Below are 25,586 nucleotides of genomic sequence, written 5' to 3'. Positions count from 1 at the left end.
ATATTTTTAGTAATGTCAGCTAGGGCTGCACGATTATGGCCAAAATGATAATCACGATTATTTTGATCAATATTGAGATCACGATTAATTATCACGATTATTTGTTGATTTTAACCTAATCACATTTTATTGTCACAATGCTTTGTACCTGCATAATGGATGTGAATAAAACTCAAAATATACCATCAATAAAAAACAAATACATAGGGCTCGACATTAAGGCTTGTTCGCTTGTCCGGGACACGTGGATTTTTTTGTAGGGCAAGTGGAAGAGAAATGTACTTACCCACTGGACAATTTAAAACTCACACAAAATAAAATGTCACGTTACTTCATGTTATGTTCCACTCATTATGTTTATTTTACCTTTTTTATTTGACCGAATTCTGCATTAGCAAAACACAGATCTGTGTTCGCTCGAGTGGCTTAGTCCCAAGATCTCTACAGACCTTGCAGCTAATTTAATGCTTATCAATTGAACGGGGGCTTATTACTTGAAAGAGGAATTGGAAAACTGTGCCTAGCTCAAGTAGGCTAATGGCTAGTAGAACATAACATTTCAGAATAATTTCAGTAAATTAAGCAGCGCTGCAAGACCCAGTTAAATGTTATACAGCTAGCAAACTAACGTTAGCTAGCAAACTAATGTTAGCTAGCATCGCTAACTACATTGGCTAACTCAACTTCGATCTATCCTCTGTATTTGCAAGCTATCTAAACTTCAGTATAATTTCAGTAAATTAAGCAGCGCTGCAAGACCCAGTTAAATGTTATACAGCTAGCAAACTAACGTTAGCTAGCAAACTAACGTTAGCTAGCATCGCTAACGACATTGGCTAACTCAACTTCGATCTATCCTCTGTATTTGCAAGCTATCTAAACTCGTACTGTATCTAAAATAAGGCTTTAGGGATTAGCGAAGGCAGGTCACAGGTAGTTTTTTTTGTTTTCTTTGTTAAGATAGCAGCCTTATGACCGACTGCTATCTGTTGCAGAATTTTCCTCACGTTACTCTTGTCTGTAACCGTCTACATCTAGAAACTGAGCTGCATGGTGCAGGGAACAACTCTGACTGGCTCATGGAGGCACGTGATCAGACTTTAGGTGTATTCGACTCCATGCAGCGCCGCAGCCGGCTGCAGCCTGCAGATTGGAGAAAAAGTTAACCATAGCCCAATACATAAAATGAAAAATTTTCCGACTTAAGGAGACGTTTATAACTCCTCCCCGACAGCAAGCGGCAACTCTCGCTGGTCGTTTCATGCAGCCACAGCCGATGTCGAACGCACCTATTGGTTTACGGAACGCTAGATTGGCTTTGCAAAAAAAAAAAAAGAATTGATAAGGAGCGTTCTATGAACGGAATGACGCATTTTAAATATCGCTCGATCATGCGAATTTGATCGTGGGAAGCCGAAATCGAGATTGTGATTAAAATTCGATTAATCGTGCAGCCCTAATGTCAGCAGTAATCCAAGTAACGCAAAGTAGGAGTGGTTGACAGCCACAGCCAAGGTGCTGTCAGGGGGCAGTCCTGGTACTGTTAAGTGATCCCATTTCCTAGCCAGTGCTGCAATTATATTCAACCACGTGATTGGTCATAACCGTTGGCATCCCCAGTTATGACGTGTGCTCTTTGTGTTCCAGACAATTGAGAGCTTTGCGGCCCAGGAGAAGCAGATGGAGGTTTGTGAGGTGTGCGGCGCCTTCCTCATTGTGGGTGACGCCCAGTCGCGCGTGGACGACCACCTGATGGGGAAGCAGCACATGGGCTACGCCAAGATCAAGTCCACTGTGGAGGAGCTCAAGGTCAGTCCATGACCACCTGACAAGGCGGTTCCTGATCCACGAGGGTATTGGTATACAGGGAAGGTTTAGGAGAATCAGAAGTCCAATCCCCACAGGGGTTACTAAGATCAATAGCTTTGAGAAACATCCAGGAGCGTTGCTAGACAAAAATCTGTTCAGGGGAACAGGCCCCCCATTACCCATACTGCTTTTTTATTTTCTTGAAAGTCTTGAAAGCAAGATGTGTGCACAAAATGTTGCTAAACTGGTTGAGTTTGGTTGCTAGCTTGCAAAATTGTCTGAACACTTTCTAACTTCATGAAAGTGTTATTTCTATAAATTAGTAACTAGCTGGTTACCATAATTGGTGTAAGTTTGAAATTCAGTATGTTTACTTTCAACAACAACTCAAAACAAGCCAAACTTTAGTCATTTTTAGTCAATAGGTAATTAACACACAGCAGCCAACTTTTTATGCAGTGACCTAAACTAGTGCCAACAAATTAAATTATTAATTCCATATCTGAGGCAGGCCAAATGTGGCCCGCCACGTAATTGTATGTGGCCCGCGAGAGCTTAAATGGGACATTGAAATGTCTATGCTGCTTTACAGCACGCATTGACCATAAACTACATCTCTCACAATTAATTGAATGAAAGCACTCGGAGGCAGCTGGTTCTGCAAACGTACCCCATGCGCATTTTCAGGCAAGGTCCTCGGGCATTCAACCCAAGTTGGTATCGCTCTCGAACTTGGTGAGAGTACTCAGCCAAGCTTGATGCATGTTTCTGCTTCCCGTTGACAATCATTTCCCTATTTTGCATCACATCAGACCCAGAATACGTCTTAGGTTTGGGCTAATCCCCGAATGTTTACAACGTCCGGCCAAATTAAAACACGGATCAATAACAGGGATGCAAACAGCGCGATTTTCGGCGCCTCCCACTTTTTTCACATCAGTTTGGGAGACTTGCGTGAATCGTGCAGATCCGAAGAGTTTTTTTTTAAGGGGGGGAGGTCTGATTATAATTGCACCAACAGTAATTCTGGATTGCCTCCACCAAACAACAAGTAAATAGGAAATAAGCAAATCAGCAGTAACCTATGCGCGCAAGCGTGAACCACTAGTGTTTATTCTTGCTGCATATCTTTTACTCTCTGCGGTGGGTACTCAATAAACGGACTCCGGTCCGGATCCGGACCGCAATACCTAGACGCAATTCATTGGTGCGTGATTTTGTGCTATAGCCTATATATTTTTTCCTACTAGATGTGCTTTATATTTTCCGTGTCCATCTAAAGCTCCAATCAGGAGCTGTAATAACTGAAATTACCATGACAACTCATTCACTCAACGTTAGGGATGGGTATTGTTAATTTTTATCGATATCGATACCCTTTTCGAGACTGCTTAACGATTCGAGTCTTTATCGATACCACTATTGATACTTTTCTATATCTTAAGTAAAACAGATAGAACAAGGGGAAGGTGTTGCTCTCAGGAGGAAGCTGGCTCAAAGGAGCATATAGGCACAATGGATCCTGACTCTGGCTAAATCTAAATCTGTCCACTACAGATGTCCTATCCACAACCTGGATGAGTAACTAGACTGTGATTGGTTGGTTGACGAAAAATGACATTGTCAAGCTCATCAACTTTATGAAAAGTTGAACACGTTTCAACGAAAGGCACCTGATATCAGAGCCATGCTCACGGTGACTATGTTTTGAATGATCAGCAGCGAGGGGGGGAAGCTAGTCTTTACTGAAACACTGTGCTCGTAAACAATTTTTACAGTTTGCGCACACATCAAATTTTAGGGGCATATGCATGTGAAATAGTAGCACTGTTGAACCCTGAATTGGCTTATTATTGTCAACGATTGAAACTTGCTACGGAGTTGAGGTGCGCTCACCAGAGGATTGTGCTGCAAAGGCAGCTGGAGTTGGCACCGTTGCGACTCGAAGACAGTCTAAGTACTGCATTTTATTTTTATCTGATGCACAACGTTGAGGTGCTTGTTCATCGCAGTAGTGTTTCCCCCCTTACAAGAAATAACTTAAGAACATATATTGCACTTTGCTTCGTCTTTATCTTTAATAAAATGTAGCCAAGACTTTGACCGTTTCGTGCGTTCTGCCATCGTTGCTAGCAACAAAATGATAAATGAAGCCAAGTAGCGCGTGAGGCAATAAAATTCTTTGTTTAGTTTAAAGCTGGTTGGCAGGCCATTCAATTGAATTTAGTCATTTTATTAGTCAAACGTTGTATGTTTGAGCACCAGTGATTTGATTTAAATAACATTACTTATTTCTCGAGACATAAGTCAATGTCACATTATATTAGTCTCGATAGCGGTATTGATAAGCTTGGACCTTAACTGATATTCGGGTTTTGAGAAATTTGGAACCGGGTCCTTACAGAACCGGTTCTCGATACCCATCCCTACTCAACGTTGGCCGCAACCTTTGTAGGTAACGCAGGTTGTGTGTGTCATTTGCAACAACGCAGGCTAATCGATTTGCTAACGGTAGCTAGCCTACCTGTTTCTTCCTTAGCAAAAATCATGGCGTGACAAAACCCAGCGAAAAGTTGATTCCGAAAATCGCCAATTTCAGAAAAGAATGGACTGACTAGTTGGCGTTTGTGTTCCCGGTGGGGAGCACAAAACCGATGTGTTTAATCTGCAATGAGACGGTTGCCCTTGTCAAAAGTGGTAGACCTAACGTGAAATGTCACTATGACAGACACTTTGAACGTGCCCCAGTAAAAGGGGTTTAGCAACACCCACGATCCAGACCTTTGTCACTTGGCCAACATTATGCGTGATTCAAGCTCATGTATGACTGCATGGTGGGGGGACTTAAGATGATTTTCTCAGACTTGACATGTAGCTAGGGCTGCAACAACAAATCAATTAAATAGATTAAAATAGATTATAAAAAGCACTGGCAACGAATTGCATCATCGATTTGTTGTGTTGCGCGATTATTACATTTAGTCATTTAGCAGACGCTCTTATCCAGAGCGACTTACAGTAAGTACAGGTACATTCCCCCGAGGCAAGTAGGGTGAAGTGCCTTGCCCAAGGACACAGCGTCATTTTGCACGGCCGGGAATCGAATCGGCAACCTTCTGATTAATAGCCCGACTCCCTAACCGCTCAGTCATCTGACACCCCTTTTAGGCCTACACTACTCAATAAGTCGCAGCGAGTATAAAAAAAAAAAGTGGAGTTGAGTGTGGAGCAAAGCGGAGGTAGAGGAAAGACCGTCGGAGAGACGTTGTTAACGTTGTTCTGAAACACGTGGCAGAGAAATCAGTACAACCTAAGTCATCCACGGTGTGGGAGCACTTCACACTAAATACGTCAAAGGTGTGTTAATTGACCAAAGTGAAGTTAGTTTCATATTAGACATTCGTCTCACATTCAGAAGACGCTACTTTGTAGCGTTACGCTCGGGACCGGGTGAAAACTACCCATAGGCCTACCATTTTGAAAAAAGTAGACTTACATAATATTTATATGAATATAAAACCTCAGACAGACACCAGAGTATCTTAACAATGTCTGGTATACTTCCACAACCTTTACTTTTTAAATTAAGTTTCAAATAAAATGATAGAAAATCACTAATCTTTAAAATAGCTTAATCCTCGCAAATCTTAACTTTTTTTCAGAATTGTGTCAAAAAATCTTACATATACACCAGATTATTCTAATAAAGTCTGGCCTACTTCCACAACCTTTCAATTTTCAAAAATGTTTTAAACAAAACTCAAATAAATTGCTCATCTCTGAAAATAGCATTAAATCCACGCTTAAATTAATAACTTTTTCAAAATTGTGAATTTGCACTGTCAGTTCTGTTTTTGAATAAAGAATTGGAAATTAATGCTTTTGTTTTTTTATCCGATTCATCGAAAAAAGAATCGACAGATTAATAAATTACTAAAATAATTGTTAGTTGCAGCTAGGGGTGTCACGATACCAAAAATTTAGTAGTCGGTGCCGATACCAGTAAAATTATACAATTCTCGATGCCAATTTCGATACCATGGTTAAAAAAAAGGATTTAAGATTCCATGTACTTGAAACATGAACTTATAAAAAAAAAAATTGTGAAAAATAGCAAAATGTCATAAGACATACAAAACATGCGCATCAGAGCATAGCACAACATAATACAGTGCAATTAAGCCATTCAGCTAACGAGATGAACATGAGTTTACCTTCTAACCAAGGTAGGCTATAGGCTAACGTTAAAACTACAGCTTAGCTAACCTAAACTACGTACATAACATAAACCATTGTAACCCTAGTACCCACCATCGCAAACATCCTGTAACGTGTATGACAGATTAATAAACAGAAAAAGTGCATTCTTTGGATGTATTCAGAACTTTGCCGCGACCACAACGAACATTGTTTTATTTTATATGGTGCCAGATGTTAGCATCGGTGCTGCGCTTCTTCTGGAACGGCTCACTTTGAATTCTTTAAACAAATCCGGATGACGATTTTTCAGTTGCTTGGCTAAATTGGAAGTATTGCCTCCCTTGATCTGAAGAACACGGTAGCATCTTCTGCATAGTGGCTTCTGCGGATTAATTTTGACATATGCAAAGTAGGCTATTTCCGAACACAACTTTTTGTGCCCTTGTTGTAAACAAGTCGAGGTGGGGCGATCGCTGCAGCTGCAGTTGCCATCTTGGTTTTCTGAATGTAAATGTCGATTGGAACACTCCTGAATACTGCCCCCATCAGTACCAGAAGAGGCGCAGCACCGATGCTAACATCTGGAATCGGCACTTACGGTGCTTCAATAAAATGGGCATCATCAGTGTTTTGTTATTTTAGCATCGAAAGGTATCGTAAGTATCGCTTCTCGTGACATCCATAGTTGCAGGCCTACATGTAGCGTATCAGTAGTCATGAATGCACAAAGAACTAGTGTTGACGGGGTGTCATGCGGGCTGTTTTGTGCTTATCCAGGAGAAACTTCGCCGACGCTCAGAGGACCCGGTGGGAGAGGACAAGGGCAAGAAGGAGAAGGAGGACCGGGAGCGAGAGAGGGAGGAAAGGGAGAAGGTCCGCAAAGAAGAGGAGGAGAAGGAGCGGGAGAAGGAGCGGGAGAAGGAGCGGGAGAAGGAACGGGAGAAGGAACGGGAGAGAGAGCGGGAGCGTGAGAGGGAGAGAGACCGTGACCGGGAGAGGCGAGGGAGGCGTAGCCACTCCAACAGCCGCCACTCCAGCCGGGCGTCTGACAGGAAGAGAAGTCGCTCCAGGGAGCGCCGGCGGTCCAGGAGCAGGGAGAAGGAGAGGGAGCGCAAATGCACAAGGTACTCTTGCACTAACTAGTACCAACCCCATTTCTACACACTAGCACTAACTAGTAACTTGTTACCAGTACCAGTGAAATGTCATGGTATTCGATACTCCCCGGCTGTGAGTAAATGGCAGGGAGATTGACTCGTTAATATCTGACTCCAATTTCGTGCAAGTAAGTTACTTGTAACCTCGAGCGCTAAACAGTCAATGACAAGAAACTCGGACGTAGGTAAAAATCGTAACTTGGTCAGGGCACCGACCTTAAAGTATGCATTCTCACTAATCAGCGGTTTATCGCTACTATGGATATGGACTTAACCACCATCACAGTATGCAAACTGAACCCCAGAGGCTACGGTATTTCTTGGAAAGCATGGAAAGCCCTGGGGGGGCTTTTTATTTTATGCGTTCTGCAGAGAAGGGAGACTGGCATTGGTCACGGTTTGGAATGAAAGGGAGACAGAGTAATATCTGTCCTGTTCTCCGGATATTGCTCATAAAAAAAAGCAGGCTTGTGTTGCTTAGGCGGTTGCCTTAGCTGCAAAATGCTGCGGCAAACCCAGCCTACTATAACGGTGCGTTCACACTGCAGACTTTTTTACCGCTTAGCACCGCCGGCCTTCCCACGGTGCACCACGCTCGGGGGCGTGCCAGACAGATTCATTCAGAGCTGTAGTTCTCTTAAATCACTGTTGTAGTTCTATAATGTCATGGCAAATGTGCAGACAAAATACAACTTTTACACACATTAAGCAAGAATCCGACACGCTTTCTAGATCTGACATGATCTTATCTTCAGCACACAATAGGTTATCTTTTTCCACACTTTTTTTAGGCCGCGTGAAAGATTAAATGCCACCCGCACTCTATGTAACGGGTCTTTTTCCGGCTGGAAAAAAAGATGCATCAGACATAAACGTTGACATGTGTAACCTTTTATTATATTACTCGAAATCTGTGCAAATCATTCGCTAGATTATGACTTGCCTCTACACATTTACTGTATGGATAGCGAGTGGCCGCCAGCCAGCATTTCAGCGTTGAATGTCAATCGTGTGCCGGGTGAGCTAGCTAGACTATGCAGCTAGCACAGAAGAAAGTTACGTAATGTGAAGAAACTGAATTAAAGTACAAAATACAACACACCAAGGAGGCCGACAACCTCAGCAACCCTGCGCCAGGCATATTTTTTTTTGGTTTACGTCGCTGTAATCTAACATAGACGTATCATACAATACTGGGTGTGAAGACACACATACGATGAGTTGCTCTTCCATCTTGAAAATTGTCAAACCTAGAAATGTTTACCATTACCAACAGTTGCTACGTTACAAGAAACAAGAAACCAACCCAATTGGCCATCGCTGGCGTTTTCACGCTCCTCATTTACATAAAGTTCAGAAAATCCAACTTTCGCCGCCCCGCTCGCCTTCCCACAATGCCCTACGCGAGCGTCGCCGCCCCGCTCACCTTCCCACAATGCCCTACGCGGGCATCAACGCCTGGTTTCATTGAAAATGAATGGGAAGCCGACGCCCTGCTCTGCCCGCCCCGCTGCAGTGTGAACGCACCGTAAGTGACTCAGAGGCCTGAAGTTAAAAGGGTGATTGACTGGGGTTTTGGGGTATTTCACACTGTTCCTTAAGGTCTCCAAATAGGGTATGTAACATTCGTTGAGCTGAAAATGCCCCGGGCGTTAGCACTACAGCTTAGCAAACAAACTATCGTGATTCAACTCAGCTTCAGTTACCTCTAGCTATCTTGCTGAAAAATAGATCTGGACAAATACGCATCTTGAATTGTAGATTTCCATGACAACACAGGTTATTTATTTGAATGAAACACAGTCAGGAACATAAAATAACGTTAGCCCCATTGCCAATAAACTAGGCTAAATCATCACACATTCTACCTATGCTCTTGCGTCAGCAAGCTAAACTTACAGTCTAGATGTTTTCGCTATCTAGAATTCCTTGCAAATCAGCGTTAATAAAAAGCAGATGAGCTAGAGTCTAGCTAACATTGACGAGACGGGCATAGCTGATGTTTGTTTATACCGTAGCATAGAAGATCCCTGTAGTTAGACCCTCGACACATTTGCGCGAACCATTTCACCAGGACTGGTTTGAAAACCTGGGACAATGTAGGATTTGCTTTGAAGTGTGGCTGAAAAGAGGTGCGTTCCAACCTTATGTTCATCACAACAGCAAGCTGTAGTATGATTTTGTCGGTAACAGTTATTAGCAATGCTAACGTATCCTGTATCTGGCACCTGCCTTTCTCCAGTTCTTTCAAATAGATAATCAACACAGGCGTTAACAATAGGCTAGACTGCTATTCGTTTTCTGGCTATTTTTTCGGAAGTATTCCTTCTAATACCAACTACAGCTAGCTAAAGTAATTTGCTAAGTAAGGTATTCTACCTATGCTAGATACAGGAGACGTTAGCATTGCTAATAGGCTAACTGTTAGTGACAAAATCATACTTACAGCTTGCGTTTGTGATGAGCATACGGTTGGAACAGCACCTCTTTTCAGCAACAACGGCTTAGCAAATCTGTCTTTAAATTGTCCAAGGTTTTCATTCAAAACTGTCTTTGGTGAAATGGTTAATGAATGAATAAATTTGTCGAACTTCACAGGGATCTTCTCATAGACAAACATCAGCCATGCCCGTCGATTGTTTGATTCCGTGGGAAGACTATGACTGTCAGCATTCCCTGTACAGCCTGGAACACTGCATTTACGACCATGGTCCATTTTCAATATCCTTAGAAAAATGTTCTTCTTTCAAATCCCGTGAAAATAGGCTACACAGACCAGCGCGCAGATAAAACTAGTGTCTGAGATTTACGCGACCTCCATTTATGTTCCTGGGCCAGAACACCGGTGGGCTAGTCTGTAGGTAAATGTTGGGGCGTTACAAAGAGACAAAAAAGGTGGAGACCCGTTGGGACGTCACCGCAGGGATTTTTTTTTTTAAACCTATCGTTTCACAGCAGCAGTTAAAAATTGTGAGATTTGCATAGGAAAGCGGCGTCAATGGACTTTAAGTTTCCCTGTATGTCTATTTTACACACCAAACTCAAATCTTTCCACTATGACAAGGTAAAACTGGTTTTGCAATCAATTGCCCTTTAAAACCTACTTTGAAAGTGTATGTCTATCAGTATTAGCTGTATAAACCCAACTAGCATAAGGTTTTCACCACATTAGTGTTAGATACGTACAAGGAACCAGTAACTTTAAATGTACAATGAATAGTTTATTATCTAAATGGTAAGATATTCAATACAATAACAATGAAACATAATCAAACATAAACATACCTTAGGAGCAATCATTAACAAAGGTAATCACAATGAAACTAGGCACCTAACGCACCGGAGCTCGTATAGTAAACACAACTCAGTGATTGATATATGTTCTACATATATACACCCAAACCTTCATACAAAAATAGGGACACCAGCCATATGAAAGAAAGGTTGTCTAACGCATACAAATTCAAATTGGACCATCACCGGTTTACTCAAGGCTGCAGTAGACCCAAGTGTGATGCCTTTGCAAGACAAGGGAATATGTAAATACATTTTGGACTACTGCATGCACAAACTATAACACTTTAAATATACATATTACAACATTGAAAGTATTACTAGAATGTAATACATAAAATAAGTCAGGTGGCTGAGCGGTTAGGGAATTGGGCTAGTAATCAGAAGGTTGCCAGATCGACGTTGTGTCCTTGGGCAAGGCACTTCACCCTACTTGCCTCGGGGGAATGTCCCTGTACTTACTGTAAGTCGCTCTGGATAAGAACGTCTGCTAAATGTTCTTATTAAATGTAAATAAGAAACAAAATCATATCAAACATGACATTAAAAGCTGTTTAGAACTATATTTACATGAACACAACTTCTAATTAGGGGCCAAGCAGCGAAGCTGCGAGTGATTGTTTTTGTTAGTTTCATTATTATTATTAGGGGACAAGCAGCGAAGCTCAGTTAGTTTTATTATTAGGATTCCTCCGTAAGGACGAAACCTATTGTTATTGTTAGTTTTGTTAGGGTTCCTCCGTAAGGAAGGAAGTTAGTTTTATTATTTTTATTTTTGTGCAATGGGAGTCAATGGCAGTCCCTAGTATATGGTAACTTTTTGAGAAACATTTGAACCGTATGACTGATTTTCAAAAATGAGGTACCATTTGTTTGCCTTTAGTAAGTGATTCCTTTGTCTCATGATATCTAGGGACCTCCCGTGTGTGACTCATAAGTTGTGATAATAGCCGAATTGATACGGCCGCCATTTTAAATAATTGAAAACGTTTTTTCTCTACTCCTCCTACACATGTTGTCCAATCTTCACCAAATATCGCAGATATTGTCTTCAGACCAAGCCTCGCTAAAGCTATCACATTTTTTATTTATTTTTTCTCGAAACCGTTTGCCCGCTACAGGAAATCAAAATGTGCTGTTAAGCCAGCAAACAGAAACTTGGGGTGTATCTCAGTGTATCTTTGATGCATTCACACCAAACTTGCTGCGTTTACTTGTTACCCTCTTCTGAGGATGTCTAAAAGGTTTTCTAGGTCATTTGACTGCCTGACCACCTCATTGCTGCTTGCAGCTTTATTTGAATTTGGTCATTCATGTTTCCCATTAGACCACTTTAGCGCCACCAACGGGTCAATGTTGGACTTGTGTTTACACACGCAAATATGAGGCACCAATGGATTCCCTGGATAAAGACAAGTTCAAAACACCCTTTGACGTCAATTTCCGGTTGTATAGATTTCCTGCAATTTCCGGTTTTATCAAAAACCTTTGAAAGCCTACTCCTCCTTCCAAGTTTTTTTCCAATCTTCCCCAGAATTGGCAGACAACATTGTCAGAGGAAACCTCACTCAGGTATCACTTTTATTGGATTTTCAAAACCGTGTGTCCGGTACAGCCAATCAAATTCGGCAACAAAGTTTATCAAATCTCGGCAAATCTTTGAGATATCAACACCAACCTTGATATATCGGTGGAAGACACTACAACATATTACCATGTGCAAAGGCAACTTCATATCTCCAAAAATGATTGATAGCAAATCGAATTTATCGCTAACGCTAAAATAATGCTTTACACATCTGTCGGTCAAAACCAGATACTCTGAATCAATCACAAGTTCATAGGAAGACTCTTGAGAATGTTTAGTACACAAATCTGAGAAAAAGTTGACTAAGTTGAAAAATAGATATTTTGTGAATATTTGAAATATGCATGCTTGGCTAATTTCTAGGGAAATTTCCAATGAAATATCTCCCCTGCTCCTCAGCGCGCGTCCTCCACATTCTCACACACTCAGCCTTTCCCCTTGACACGCGCGAGCTTGGCGAGACGCACACACAACATTTCAGGGCAATGTGGGCTGACCAAGCCCCCACTCACTCTTTGGTTCTCAGCATAGGCCCTTGAGGACCTTTTGTGTCATTGTATTTCCCCGTTTTGTGTGCAAAAGTTCTCAAAATCCTGAAACATTGATAGTATAGGCCATGAGTAACTACCACACCACAAATGTCCCACCATTACCCATATGTGGTGCTACAGGCCACGCCCTGACGTACAAAGATACAAGGCTTTCTGGAATTGGTGGGCTGACCAAGCCCACACCCATGACACCTTGGCTTGAAGTAAAGGCCCTTGTGGATCTTGATGGTATTGCATTCAGATTTTGGATCCCATTGGTGAATCTGTAGCATGTATTTTTCTTGCAATGACAATTTGTGAAGGATATACATTTTTCAAGGGTACGCAATGTTTGGAAGAATCCGCCATCGCTGCTTGCAGCTATATTTATTATTATTAGGATTCCTCCGTAAGGAGGAGGTTTTATTGTTGGCCAAGCAGCAAAGCCACTTAAGTGTTTCTACCTTTTCTTATTATTATTATTATTATTGGGTGTGCTTTGCCTTTGGCAAGGGCACAACCATTGTTATCTCACATATATATTATTATTATTATTATTTATTTTTGCCCCCCTAAAACTTTGTTAATATTTGGACTACATAGGTTGTCTGTCAAACGTTTAGTCTTGGTAGCGATTGAGTTGCTTGTATTGGGATTTACGTTCAGTTGGGCAGTTTAAGTAGAAATTCAGTTTTTGTGGCAAAAAGTGAAGCTAACGGTGGCTAACTTGCTAGCCACAGTCACTGACGCCACTAACGTCACGAAAACTCGCGTCAGCAGAACATTAGTTACGCAGCTCGTTAACTTCTGGAAGATAACTGCTTTACTGCAAGGCAGCTGCAGAAACGCCCCAAGCAAAGAGGCCTGGGTGATAACTATTTGCTCATTTTACTTTGATATAACACACATGTTCGGCACTACCCTTGCTTAAATCAAAAGTCTTTCAATGGGTGAAACTATCTGACTAGTGACTACTAACCTGAACTCCATGGCCACAGCCTAAACTTTGTCAATCTGTTCATGAAAATAATTCATTTCAGCCGAGACCGTACAACGGAAGTAACGTTAAATCGAATTCAACCAACTCAATCGCCACCAAGACAATCTAGTAGTAGTAGTAGCCTACAATTTACCGGGGCAGCTTCTCCACACAGCAGGGCTATATCGCATTTTGCCTTGTTACTGACAATGAGCGCTACCACTGACATGTTGATGAATGATTTTCCCATAAATGAATATCAAGCTTATTTACATTTTTGGGGCCATATTTTCAGTTAGCCTAGTACTATTTGAATCGCGATTCCATCTGAGATAGCTACTGCTGGAAACATTGTTGTTAAAATAAGCTTGAAAAGTTTTTTTGTTGTTGTAATGATTGAATGCAATGTGAGTAGGCTAAATGCCTGAAAATATCACGAGAAGGGAAAAACTTACAATGACATTTAAGTCATAGAGATTAGGTCAATTTTTACACCGGTCTGCCAAATGTATTTGTTTTGATTCAACTATTAGGTTGCTGATCTCATTTCCCCTGCAAGAGGGAATGGTGAAGACAACTATTTCATTCTACTCTTAACTCTTAGTATTTTGAGTTGTAAATGAGCAGAATTTTTTTTTTTTTTTTTAATATATGTAATCTTTATAAAAAAGTAGGCTATTTTTAGTTAGGCATTTTTATATAAAATATACAGAAATATTAGTTGTAAAATATAATTTAAATACGGACCCCTGCAACCAACGCAAGCAAGCACACCCTACAATTTACCCAGAAATTGTACCCTCTCTAGTTAATCTTCCTCTCCCATTGGAGTCTATGGCAGCCCCTAGAATCGTATGGTAAAAAGTTGTGAAATTTGGCACACTCATTATGCAAAGTCCCCTCTTTATATTCAAAGTTTCATGTCTCCCATTGGAGCACTCTAGCTCCACCAATGGGTCAAAGTTGGACTTGTGTTTACACACTTAACTTTTGTTAACCGTATGACCGATTTTCAAAAACAAGGTACCGTAGGATTCCCAGGATTGAGACAAGTTCAACACACCCTATGACGTCAATTTCCGGTTATATAGATTTTCCGCCATTTTTAATTTTAAGAAAAAATGTTTTTTCGCTACTCCTTCAATTTTTGTCCAATATTCCCCAGAATTGGCACACATCCTTGTCGTCACAGTAACCCTCACAGAAATTATCAAACGATTTTTGATTTTCAAAACCGTTTGTCCAGTACAGCCAATCAAAATCCGCAACAAAGCAACCAAATAGGAAGTTGGGTCATATCTCAGCAAATCTTTGGATTCACACCAAACTTGCTGCATGCACTCGGAACCTTGTTCTGAGGATTTCTAAAGTGTTTTATGGGTCATTTGACTGCTTGGCCACCTCATTGCTGCTTGCAGCTATATCTATTTTTATTATTGTGCCATTGGAGTCTATGGTAGCCCCTAGAACCGTATGGTAACTTTTTGAGAAATTTGGCACACTCATTAAGGACAGTCCCTTCTATATGTACACAAGTTTCATGTCTCCCATTAGACCACTCGAGCCCCACCAACGGGTCAAAGTTGGTGTTGTGTTTACACAAGTAACTTTCGAACCGCATGCCTGATTTTCAAAAATTAGGTACCGTTGGATTCCTTGGATCAAGCTGAGTTCAACGCATACCATGGCATCAATTTCAGGTTATATAGATTTTTCGCTATTTCCGTTTTCATCAAAAAGCTTTGAAAAGCCTACTCCTCCTACAATTTAAAAAATTACAAATGACCAGAGATGATCTTCTGGCCAAGCCTCACAAAATGTATCTAAAATAGTTTTGATCCCCACAACCATTTGTCCGTGACAACTAGGGATGGGCATTAGATTAAATTGTCTTAATCAATCGTCGGGAGAATTAACGATCTATTTTCAATTAATTATTAACATTTTTATATTAAAATTCACTATGTATAGGCTGTATTAAAATGCAGTGAAAATAGAAAAAACACAACGTGTTTCTGCATTGAGATCTGTATTACAAAAAGAATAACTATTTCCGTAACTCCTAGCAGAGCCGACAGCTAAGCCGGTGCTCGAACACAACTGACCCTCGTTTTTTTCCGGCTAATTAACAAAGCTTCATAAAAACCTTTGCCCTCAACAATACTTAAGGGTAGCATATCCATGTCGATGGACTTGCAGATCCGTTGGGTAAATGAAGACCCATCTTTGCTATATTTAAAGGGTCAATTCTAGGCTATGGGATGTCGAATATTCCAGTTTGTCTAATTGTTTAGAACCGTGTTTCTCAAGTGGTGGGTCCCGACTCCCGACCCAAAAGTGGATCACAAGCTGGTGTAGGACATATTGATTCATTAAAGCATGTAAATATATCAATGTCACTATATTCATGTTTTCTGTTATTTAAAAGCAAGCTCGGAGACGTATGGATGGAAAAGGCATGAAAGGCATCTTTGTAAACCACTCTGATTTGTTGTAATGTGTATGTAAACCGAACATTTCACTTAGCTACTTGACTGAAAAGAATCACTTTGTATTCTATTTGACCAACAGCGCAAAGACAACAAAGCTGACTAGACTAGCTAGAGTTTTTAGCTAAATACGATTTATACAGTATTGTACCTCCCAGAAGCGGTCTGGAACGGAAGACTAACAAGGTAGCAAATTAGCTGAAGCTTGGTTTAACACTTTTGGTAACAGATGGTAGCAGAGATGTGCTGGGGTGTCAAATCAAATTTATTTGTATAGCCCTTTTTACACGCAAGCATGTCACAGATGGCCTCACATACGCCCATAGAACTGCCCCTCAACCAACCTAAACCCTCAAGGAAGACAAGGGAAAAACTCCCAATGGAAGAAACCTTGGGAGGAGCAATTCAGAGAGGGATCCCCTCTTCCAGAGACGGTTGGTAAGAGAGAGGAGCAGAACACAAGCTAAACATAGTCATACAATGTCAATGGGTTTTGAAACACAAAATCCATTGTTCGGCTTTATAGACGTTGGATGGGACCTGGAAACTCGCTGTTGGCCGTCATGGAGACTGGTTTCCGGTTGACAACCTGGTCCAGCGTTGGTAGACCGACACCCAGGCAGGTCCTGACAGCTCAGACCCCCCACACCACAAGGGATGTGTGGGGGGGACAGAGAGGAGAACAGGGATTAGAGAATGCCAGGAGCAGCTAACAGTTACTGTCATAATAGAATGAGATCCCCACCGGTCAAGTGTGGACTAGTGCAGCAATTTAACAAAGCTAAGAGGGTATTTGATGCAGTCCCACACACCAAGACAGCGACAGCCCCCCTTGGTTGGAACATGAAATCTATTCCGGGGGAAACAACTCTAAAATAGGTTATATTTATACGAATAAGGGTGAAAACAACCAGCCCCCCGTTGTCTCCAACTAGTAAACTATAACAATATACAGCAACGGAACTTTTACAGTAACAATATACAGAAACAGGTTTACTTTATTTGTAACATCTAAATGGGCAGTGTGAACATAAGCTAAAATTAAAATTTAAAAGTTACATGTGATACACACATAGGCAAACGCACACCCCAGGTTTACATAGAAAGTACACACATACTTACCTTTAACAATCATAGAAATGACTAAACAAGAACGTTTTTAATCTAGTTTTAAATGTTGAAACAGTATCAGCCTCCTTAATTGAGACAGGTAATTTGTTCCAGAGAAGAGGTGCTCTATATGAGAACGCCCTACCTCCAGCAGTTTTTTTCTTAATTTAGGGTATTACCAGATAGCCGGCATCTTGAGATCTTAGAGTCCTTGCGGGGCAATAGGGTGCAAGGAGACTGGAGAGGTACAGTGGTGCCAATCCATGTAGAGATTTGTAAGTTAGTAATAAAACTTTAAAATCAGCTCTGGCTTGGATAGGGAGCCAGTGTAAAAAGATAAGAGTAGAGGATATATGATCAAACTTTCTTGTTTTTGTCAGTAGTCTAGCAGCAGCATGTTGTACCCGCTGTAAATTTTTCAAGTAGGTAATTGAGAGACCAGAGAACAACACATCGCAATAGTCCAATCGGGACGTAACAAAAGCATGTATTAGTTTTTCAGCATCATCCTTTGAGAGGAATTTTCGTATTTTGGCAATATTACGTAGATGGAAAAATGCAGTTCTGGTGATTTGTTTAATATGGTACTCAAACGAAAGGTCTGGGTCCAATGTGACTCCTACATTTTTTACCAGCTGGCTTTGAGATACTTTGATGCCATCTAAGTTTAAGGTCAGATTGGATAAATTATTTCTGTATTTTTTAGGGCCAAAAATTTAAACCTCGGTTTTATTCGAATTAAGAAGGAAATTTGCTGTCATCCAAGTTCTCAACCCGGAAACACATTTTTCCATAGCATGTGGAAATTCTCCAGGCTTTATGGACATGTATAGCTGAGTATAATCTGCATAACAGTGAAAATTTACCCCAGAGCTTCTAATTATGTTTCCTAAAGGCAACATATAGAGTGAAAATAACAGAGGGCCTAGAACTGAACCCTGTGGTACTCCGTATTTTACAGTAGTGCTCCTGGATGAGCAACCATCATAGTGGACATATTGTGATCTATCAGATAGATACGATCTAAACCACTGAAGTGAAGTACCAGAAATCCCAACATAGTTCTCCATATGCTCCAGGAGAATCTCATGATCCACAGTGTCAAATGCTGCACTTAGGTCTAGAAGAACCAGAACAGAAATAGAGCCTGCGTCAGAGGCTAATAATAGATCATTGACTACTTTAGCTAATGCAGTTTCAGTGCTGTGGTGAAGACAAAATCCAGACTGGAGAGGTTCTTAAAGCTGATTTGAGGAGAGGTGCTCAGTGAGCTGTTGTGCCACAGCTTTTTCTAAGATTTTGGAGAGAAATGGCAAATTTGAAATTGGCCTGTAGTTGCTAAGACGACCTGGATCCAGGTTTTTTTTTTTAAGAAGGGGCTTAATAATAGCTTGTTTGAAATCGTCAGGGACTTGTCCAGTTACAATAGATTCATTAATAATACTAAGCATGGGTGGTCCAATAATAGGGAGAAGTTCCCTACAAAGTTTAGCAGGGAGGGGATCAAGAAGGCAGCTGATGGGTTTCGAGGAATCTACCAGGTCGATGAACGCTTCCCTAGAAATAGGGTTAAAGTGAGTAAGAGCCTCAACATGCAGCATGCTGGGTATAGAGTCAAATTCAGTGTTGATGGCCACTCCTCCAGGACTAGTCTAGTTTGTCCCTTATTGCATACATTTTTTGGTCGATGAAATCTAAGAAATCATTGGGAGAGAGATCTGACCTAACAGTGTACTTTTCTTTGTGAGTTTTGCAACAGTATCAAATAGGAACTTTGTGTTGTGTTTGTTCTTACTAATCAATATAGAGAAATATTCTGATCTGGACCTGATGAGGACTTGCTTGTACTCCATTTGGCTGTCCTTCCAGGCCAGGCGGAAAACCTCCAATTTAGTGGTACCCCACTTATGCTCTAATTTTCGAGTGGACCTCTTGAGAGTCCGGCTTTCCTCTGAATACCATGGAGCCATTTTCTTGTCTTTTCTTTTCCTTGGTTTGAGTGGGGCAACAGAATCTAGGGTTAACTGAAGAACCAAATTCAGATCCCTTGTTTTAGCATTTAATGATTTATTTGTGACGTCCAGTGCTTCTAGTGCAGCAGGTAGAATACTGGCCAGTTCCATAGCTGTGTTTGGGGTTATGCAGTGGCAAGTAGAGATATTCTGGGTGCCTCCAGGGATCTGGCAGAGATCCATTTTAAAGGTAACCAGGCAGTGGTCTGAAAATATAGGATTGTGGGGGTGGACAATGATGTCACTAATCTTGATTCCCCGTGTGAGAACTAAATCCAATGTATGCGAGTGAAGATGGGTAGGTTTAGAAACCACCTGAGTGAGACCTGTGGAATCCATTAGAGCAGTAAAGGCCTTACTTAGAGGATCTTTTGGGTCATCCACATGGATGTTAAAATCGCCCATAATTAATATATTATCAGTATATGTCACAAGATCAGCACTAAAATCTGCAAATTCCTCTAGGAAGAGGGAATACGGGCCGGGGGGCCGGTATAGAGTAACTAAACAAAATGAGGGAGGGGGGCAATAGTAGAAGAATTTGTCCTTTTTAAAGTAGTTGGTGGTTTCATGCAAATTCTCAAATGATTTAAAGGTATTTACAGATTTTAGGCTAAGGTTGAAGCTAGCTTTATATATCATAGCAACACCGCCACCTTTCTTTGAGGCACGAGGGATGTGTGAGTACGCAAAATCCGGAGGCGATGCTTCATTCAGGGAGGAATATTCTTCAGGTTTTAACCAGGTTTCGGTGAGTCCAATCAGGTCCAGGCTGCATTCAGACATCAGATCATTAATCAAAATGGCCTTTGGGGATAGAGATCTGATGTTTAGGAGCCCAACATTCCAGTATGGGTTTTTGGCAGCTTTAGACGTAGGTAATCCTTCTGAAAAGGTGGCACTGCTATAAAATTGGTATAATTCCTTATAATTGAGGGCCGGAATTTGGAAAAATGGCAGGGGGACAGACACCGTCACAATGGGAGAAACAACATCAGCATCCACGCTGGCTCCACTACAAGCTGAGCTATCGGGCCCCCAACAGCTCACAACATGCCTATCAACATACCTATCAGACTCTCTAAGAGACTGTGGCCCGGCTTGTTCTAGTGAGTGTCAGGCCTGCTCTAAAATAGCTTCAATATTCCTAGACAAAAGAAAAGCACCTCTCCAGCTAGGATGGAGCCCGTCACTTTTCAACAAGCCAGGTTTGGCCCAGAAACTAGACCAATTATCTACAAATCCTAGACCCTGTTCTGAGCAAAAGCGAGCCAACCAGCGGTTAAGAGAGACAAGCCTGCTGTAGATCTCGTCAGTCCCCCTAACAGGTAGTGGGCCAGAGACTATTACTCGATGCCGGATCATCTTTTGAGCAAGGTTACATGCCCAAGCTATATTAACCTTCGTGACCTCTGACTGCTTCAGCCTTACATCATTGGTGCCGACATGACTGACAATATTCTCATACCTATCATCAGTGCGTGCGCCATGTGCCTTAGCTTGGGCATTTGCCTTAGCCCTAGTGCTAGCCAGCACCCTAAGATTAGCTTCTATGTCGGTAGTTCTGGCCCCAGGTACACAGTAAACTGTCACTGGTTGCTCTAATCTAATGTTACGAGTGATGGAGTCACTGATCACTAACGTCTGAGCAGTCCCACTCCCACCATGCTGCAAAGGTGAAACCGGAGGGGCTAAACTTGAGTTCTCCCTCACGCTAGGACTCCCTGTTTGTGATGTTGCGCCAGTCGCATCTAAAGTTACTAGCATACGACTGAACGCGACTCTCTAACAGAGTCAACTTATCGAACAAAATGGCACATATATAGGACAAAGTGAGTGGTTGTGAGACATTATAGTTAACTTGCGTGAATAGTTTATGCCAACCAAGAAAATCCATCAAGAGCTTTGAGTTGGCTAGTTCAACAGGAACAGTAGCGTCGAGCTCCAAGGAAGAAAGCCGTGCCGAGTAAACCTATAACTAGACATTAGATGTATGGATTAAATCGGTATAGACAAAATAAATAAATAAATGAAGTAATATATAGCGGTTAACAAGAAAAAGTTTGGGAAATGTTTGGAGCAGCTCAGGTGCAGCGCGGTACGTCGTCAAACAGGAGACGCTAGAGCTAACTCCTCTGTGAAATAGCAGACTACTGTTTCCGAAAGTAGATCTACTAGCTTAGCTCTAATAATATCAGCGTAGAGTATAGAGCTATCATATTTAGCTACATTTCACAATTGTGTTTCATTTCATATCACAATGTTATCACCACGGCCTCTTTGCTTGTGGCATTACACATCGTTTACTTGCAATCTCATGTCATAATAAATACCAAAACAAACATTTATTTGTGAAGAATGGTTATTTTAACGATTGAAAACATGTATCACAAACCGCTGTCGTATGTGTCGCATGTCGTCCGGGCAACAGAGGCTAATGTCATGATGCTAACGCCTCAGCAGCAGACTACTGTTTCTGAATTGACGCAGCCACCATTTTAGGTTTCATGGAAAAGGGTAAAAACCTTTTGCACGCCTCAATTTCTGTCCAAGGTTTACCAAATTTGGCGCAGATGATCTTCAGACCAAGCTTCACAAAAGATATTAGATGGATTTTCAAATTTCAAAACTGTTTCTTTGGTAGAGCCAATCAAAAGTGGTGGTGAAGCCACCAAACAAGATGCAAGAGCATATCTCATCAACCATTTGTGTGATTGCCACCAAACTTGGGTTCCATCGTTCCCATGAGAAGCAGAGGAGGCCTGCAGTGTTATACCAGAAAAATATCTTTGAACTCTGAGTACTCTTGAACGCAAACATATATTTCAACCAATCTTGGTGTGTTGCATGAGTGCAACGGGTTGTTGTGACTTAATTGTTGCTCAAGTGCTATGGAGGCCATGTCCTTCTCTGGGCTGCTTGGTCCCTTATAATTTCAGTCTTCCATGGGTTGCCTTCTTCTTTGACTGTTGAGTACACTTCTCCAGAGGTGTGTGCTAAAAAGTGTGATTGTCATTTAACATAAGTCCCCTTTGCAAATCAACGACTGTACCAGACAAGTGTATGAGTGACCAGTGACAAAGGGGATGTATCATTCAAGTCTCTGCCAATACAGCCCTACATTCCCGAAGCAAAAAACTAAAATATGTTACTGGTTAACTCTCTTTGTTGACAAACCTGAATGCAGTTTAATATTTTCGAGTCAAATTGATTTCCCCTACCAATCATATGAGAGGAACGCAGCTATAACTAACGTTACAAGCCTATCAGAAGCACAGCAGGGAGGGTCCTGGCAACACAGTGAATGAGTTCCATACGTCACGTTAGCGTTGTTGGTGAAAGCATGGAGCGCAAATTCATGAAGCCTGGGGGATGATGTCCTATTAGGGATGGGAAGATTGACCAATTTGCATCGGTGCATCGGCATAAAAGCTCACAATGCGATGGCCCGGATCAAAAAAGTGTGCACCGGATACAATGTTGGATAAAATCGCGATGCATCGTTTCTAACATGTTTGCATCGGTATAATCCGATGTATTTATATAAAATTGTGTATGCGAACACCTTTAGTATTTAGACATTTGACAAATGATTTGTGACCAATAATTAATATTTAGAAAGTTTAAGCGCGCTCTCATTCTTCACTGCTGTCAGTGGCTGCTAGTGGAATTTGTGATGTCACAAATTCCGCATCACCTTTGTCAAGCCCAACATTTACATATAGACCAGCCCTCTGGTGTTCTGGCCTAGAATCTCACACTAGTTTAGCTGCGCACTGCTCTGTGTACTTCCAGGGGAATTACAAAGGAGAACGTTTGGAAGTTTTAAAAGGATATTGAAAATGTACCATCGTAAATGCTAGGGCTGTCCCCACTCAGTCGACAAGACGATTTTCTGGTCGATATGCTCTTGGTCGACTAAGTTTTATTTAGTCAAGCTGCCGTATGGCAGTGTGAGATCTGATTCCCACTTGTGTCACCATTGCAGAATTAAAGAAATGGTCTCCAGAAATTGTAGATTATTAGCCTGGCCCACAAAAAAATGTGGTTGGGAAGTTGGGTTTGGGGAAAAACTATGTCCGAACAGGAGCTGTTTGGACCAATGAAATGTTCAGGGCGGGCTTTATACTATGATGGACAGATGATCAACAGTAACGTAATCAACCACTGGTTGTAGGTCTAACCAATTGAGCGAAGAGGCATTTGTTTTACGAGTTCGGTTGAAACACGCCCCATAGTCATAGTCCAACGGAGAGTTATCAGCTTGTATTCTGACTAGAATTATGAGTATGACAATGTCAGGCTAGTAGATTATAATATTTAAGACAAATAAAGCAACTCAAAATAATAAATATTTATAAGAAAATGTGTTATTTTCCCTTTTTTAATCTGTGCTTTTTTTTGCTTGTTTTTTGCACATGGCATGAGCACAATTGGCTGCCGAACTACAAACTCTGCCATAGCCTACTTTGTGAGTGTTATTAGACAAAATGAAATAATTTTTCATAGATTGACATTGAATATGATGTAGACTACCACTTGAAAACCATAAGTTGGCCTTCTTCGCTCATGCTAACGCGCTGGGTTGAAAAATGAATATGCCTATTATAAGAATCACATCCAAATCGAATGACATTATCTTTCTCTGTTGCACCGTTCCCCACTCGGCTTCTACGCAAGTTCGCATGCTGCACTTTTTCAGGAAGTGAATAGCCCGCTGATATGCATGTTAAACAAACAATATTTTTTATTTGTAGTACATTGTAAGATATAATAAATAGTCAGGCATTTTGTATTATATCGGCATTCGGTAACAACAGAACTGATGACATGAGGCTTATTATTATTAATGGCTTATAGTGGCTGAATCTGGAATGTCCAGCAGATTGAGTCAGTCAGATAGTTGTCAATCTTTCTTCTTGCGTATGTATTTCTTTCATATTATCTATTAAAACAGTGAGGTAAAACATCACACAAAATGGTTTGATGGAAAACATTGTGACATTTATAGAACAAAAAACGTTTCAAATTTTGATTTTGTCGATTTTCAGAAATACTTAGTCGAGTCTTGGTCGACTAAAGAAAATCTTAGTCGGGGACAGCCCTAGTAAATGCAGTGTTCCAGGCTGTACAGGGAATGCTGACACTTGTCTTCCTAAGGAACCAAATAGTCGACGGGCTGTGATGTTTGTCTATGAGAAGATCCCTGTGCAGTTCAACCCTCAATTACACATTTGCTCAAACCATTTCACGAGGACAATTTTGAAAACCTGGGACAATGTAAAGCAGGATTTGCTATGAAGCAGTTGCTGAAAAGTGGTGCTGTTCCGACCTTATGTTCATTAAAACCACAAGCTGTAGAATGATGTTGTCGTTAAGTTATTAGCAATGCTAACTTATCCTGCCTGTATCTAGCATCGGTAAAATGTGTGATGATTTAGTTTATTGGCAATGTGGCTTACGTTATTTAATGTTGTTGACTGTTTCATTCAAATAAATAACCCATGTTGTAGGGCTGCAACAACGAATCGATTAAAACCGATTATTAAAAGCGTTGGCAATGAATTTCATTTTCTATTGGTTGTGTTGCGTGAAATATCTTTGAAATCTTTGAAAATAGCTTAGTCCTTGCAAATCTTAACTTTTTTCAAAATTGTGTTAAAAAATCTTAAACATACACCAGATTATTCTAATAAAGTCTGGCCTACTTCCACAACCTTTCAATTTTAAATAGTTTGAAACAAAACTCATAAATTGCTCATCTCAGAAAATAGCATAAAATCCATGCTAATATAAATAACTTTTTCAACTTTTTGTTTTTTTGTTTGTGCACATTCTGAAAATGTTTTGCGCTGTGAATTTGCACTGTCAGATCTGTTTTTGAATAAAGGGTTGGAAATCAAGTTTTTTGTCTTTTTAATCCGATTACTCAAACAAGAATCGACAGATTAATCAATTATTAAAATAATTGTTAGTTGTCCCTACCATGTTGTCATTTAAATCTACAATTCAAGATGCATGTTTGTCCAGATGTATTTTTCAGCAAGATAGCTAGAGCTAACTGAAGCTGAGTTGAATCACAATAGTTTGTTAGCAAAGCTGTAGTTCGATCCCGTTTGCTTCGACATCAGAAGTGGAAACAACTAACGTAATCATTTCAAATTATATCTAGTAAATCTGTTAAACGGTGTTGTGTAGACACAATAGATTTATTTGTACGTTTTTATTTCAAGTCTCCACCTTTGATGTTTCAGTGAGTGCTGTTGGCCGTGTTGCGTCTTTGCTCGGAAGCTTCACTCGTTCAACCAATCAGTGTGCAGCTCATTTACATATTCATGAGCATACCATTAAAAGGAGAAACCCTATTTTTTTTCCAAGGGCTATTTCACAGGATGCATCAGGGCTCATAGAACAGCCC

General features: G+C 40.9%; 2 protein-coding genes across 2 annotated transcripts in view; one reads left to right on the top strand and one right to left on the bottom strand.

The window, feature by feature from the left end:
* Positions 1-25,586, top strand: part of luc7l3 (LUC7-like 3 pre-mRNA splicing factor) — a 48,211-nt gene that overhangs the window by 2,714 nt on the left and 19,911 nt on the right. Inside the window, exons 7-8 of the mRNA XM_084678798.1 lie at positions 1,648-1,809; positions 6,787-7,133. Coding sequence (XP_084534924.1) covers positions 1,648-1,809; positions 6,787-7,133 — 509 coding nt within the window. The remainder of the gene's footprint in view (positions 1-1,647; positions 1,810-6,786; positions 7,134-25,586) is intronic.
* Positions 20,212-20,935, bottom strand: LOC146253657 (uncharacterized). The gene has a single exon (XM_084676745.1). It carries the CDS (start codon positions 20,933-20,935, stop codon positions 20,285-20,287), a length of 651 nt encoding a protein of 216 aa, XP_084532871.1. The 3' UTR covers positions 20,212-20,284.

Source organism: Hypomesus nipponensis, chromosome 17, assembly GCF_054491055.1.
Source record: "Hypomesus nipponensis isolate SF chromosome 17, ASM5449105v1, whole genome shotgun sequence".
NCBI lineage: Eukaryota > Metazoa > Chordata > Actinopteri > Osmeriformes > Osmeridae > Hypomesus > Hypomesus nipponensis.
The sequence above is the reverse complement of the archived record's forward strand: the minus strand, read 5'-3'. Positions and strand labels throughout refer to the sequence as shown.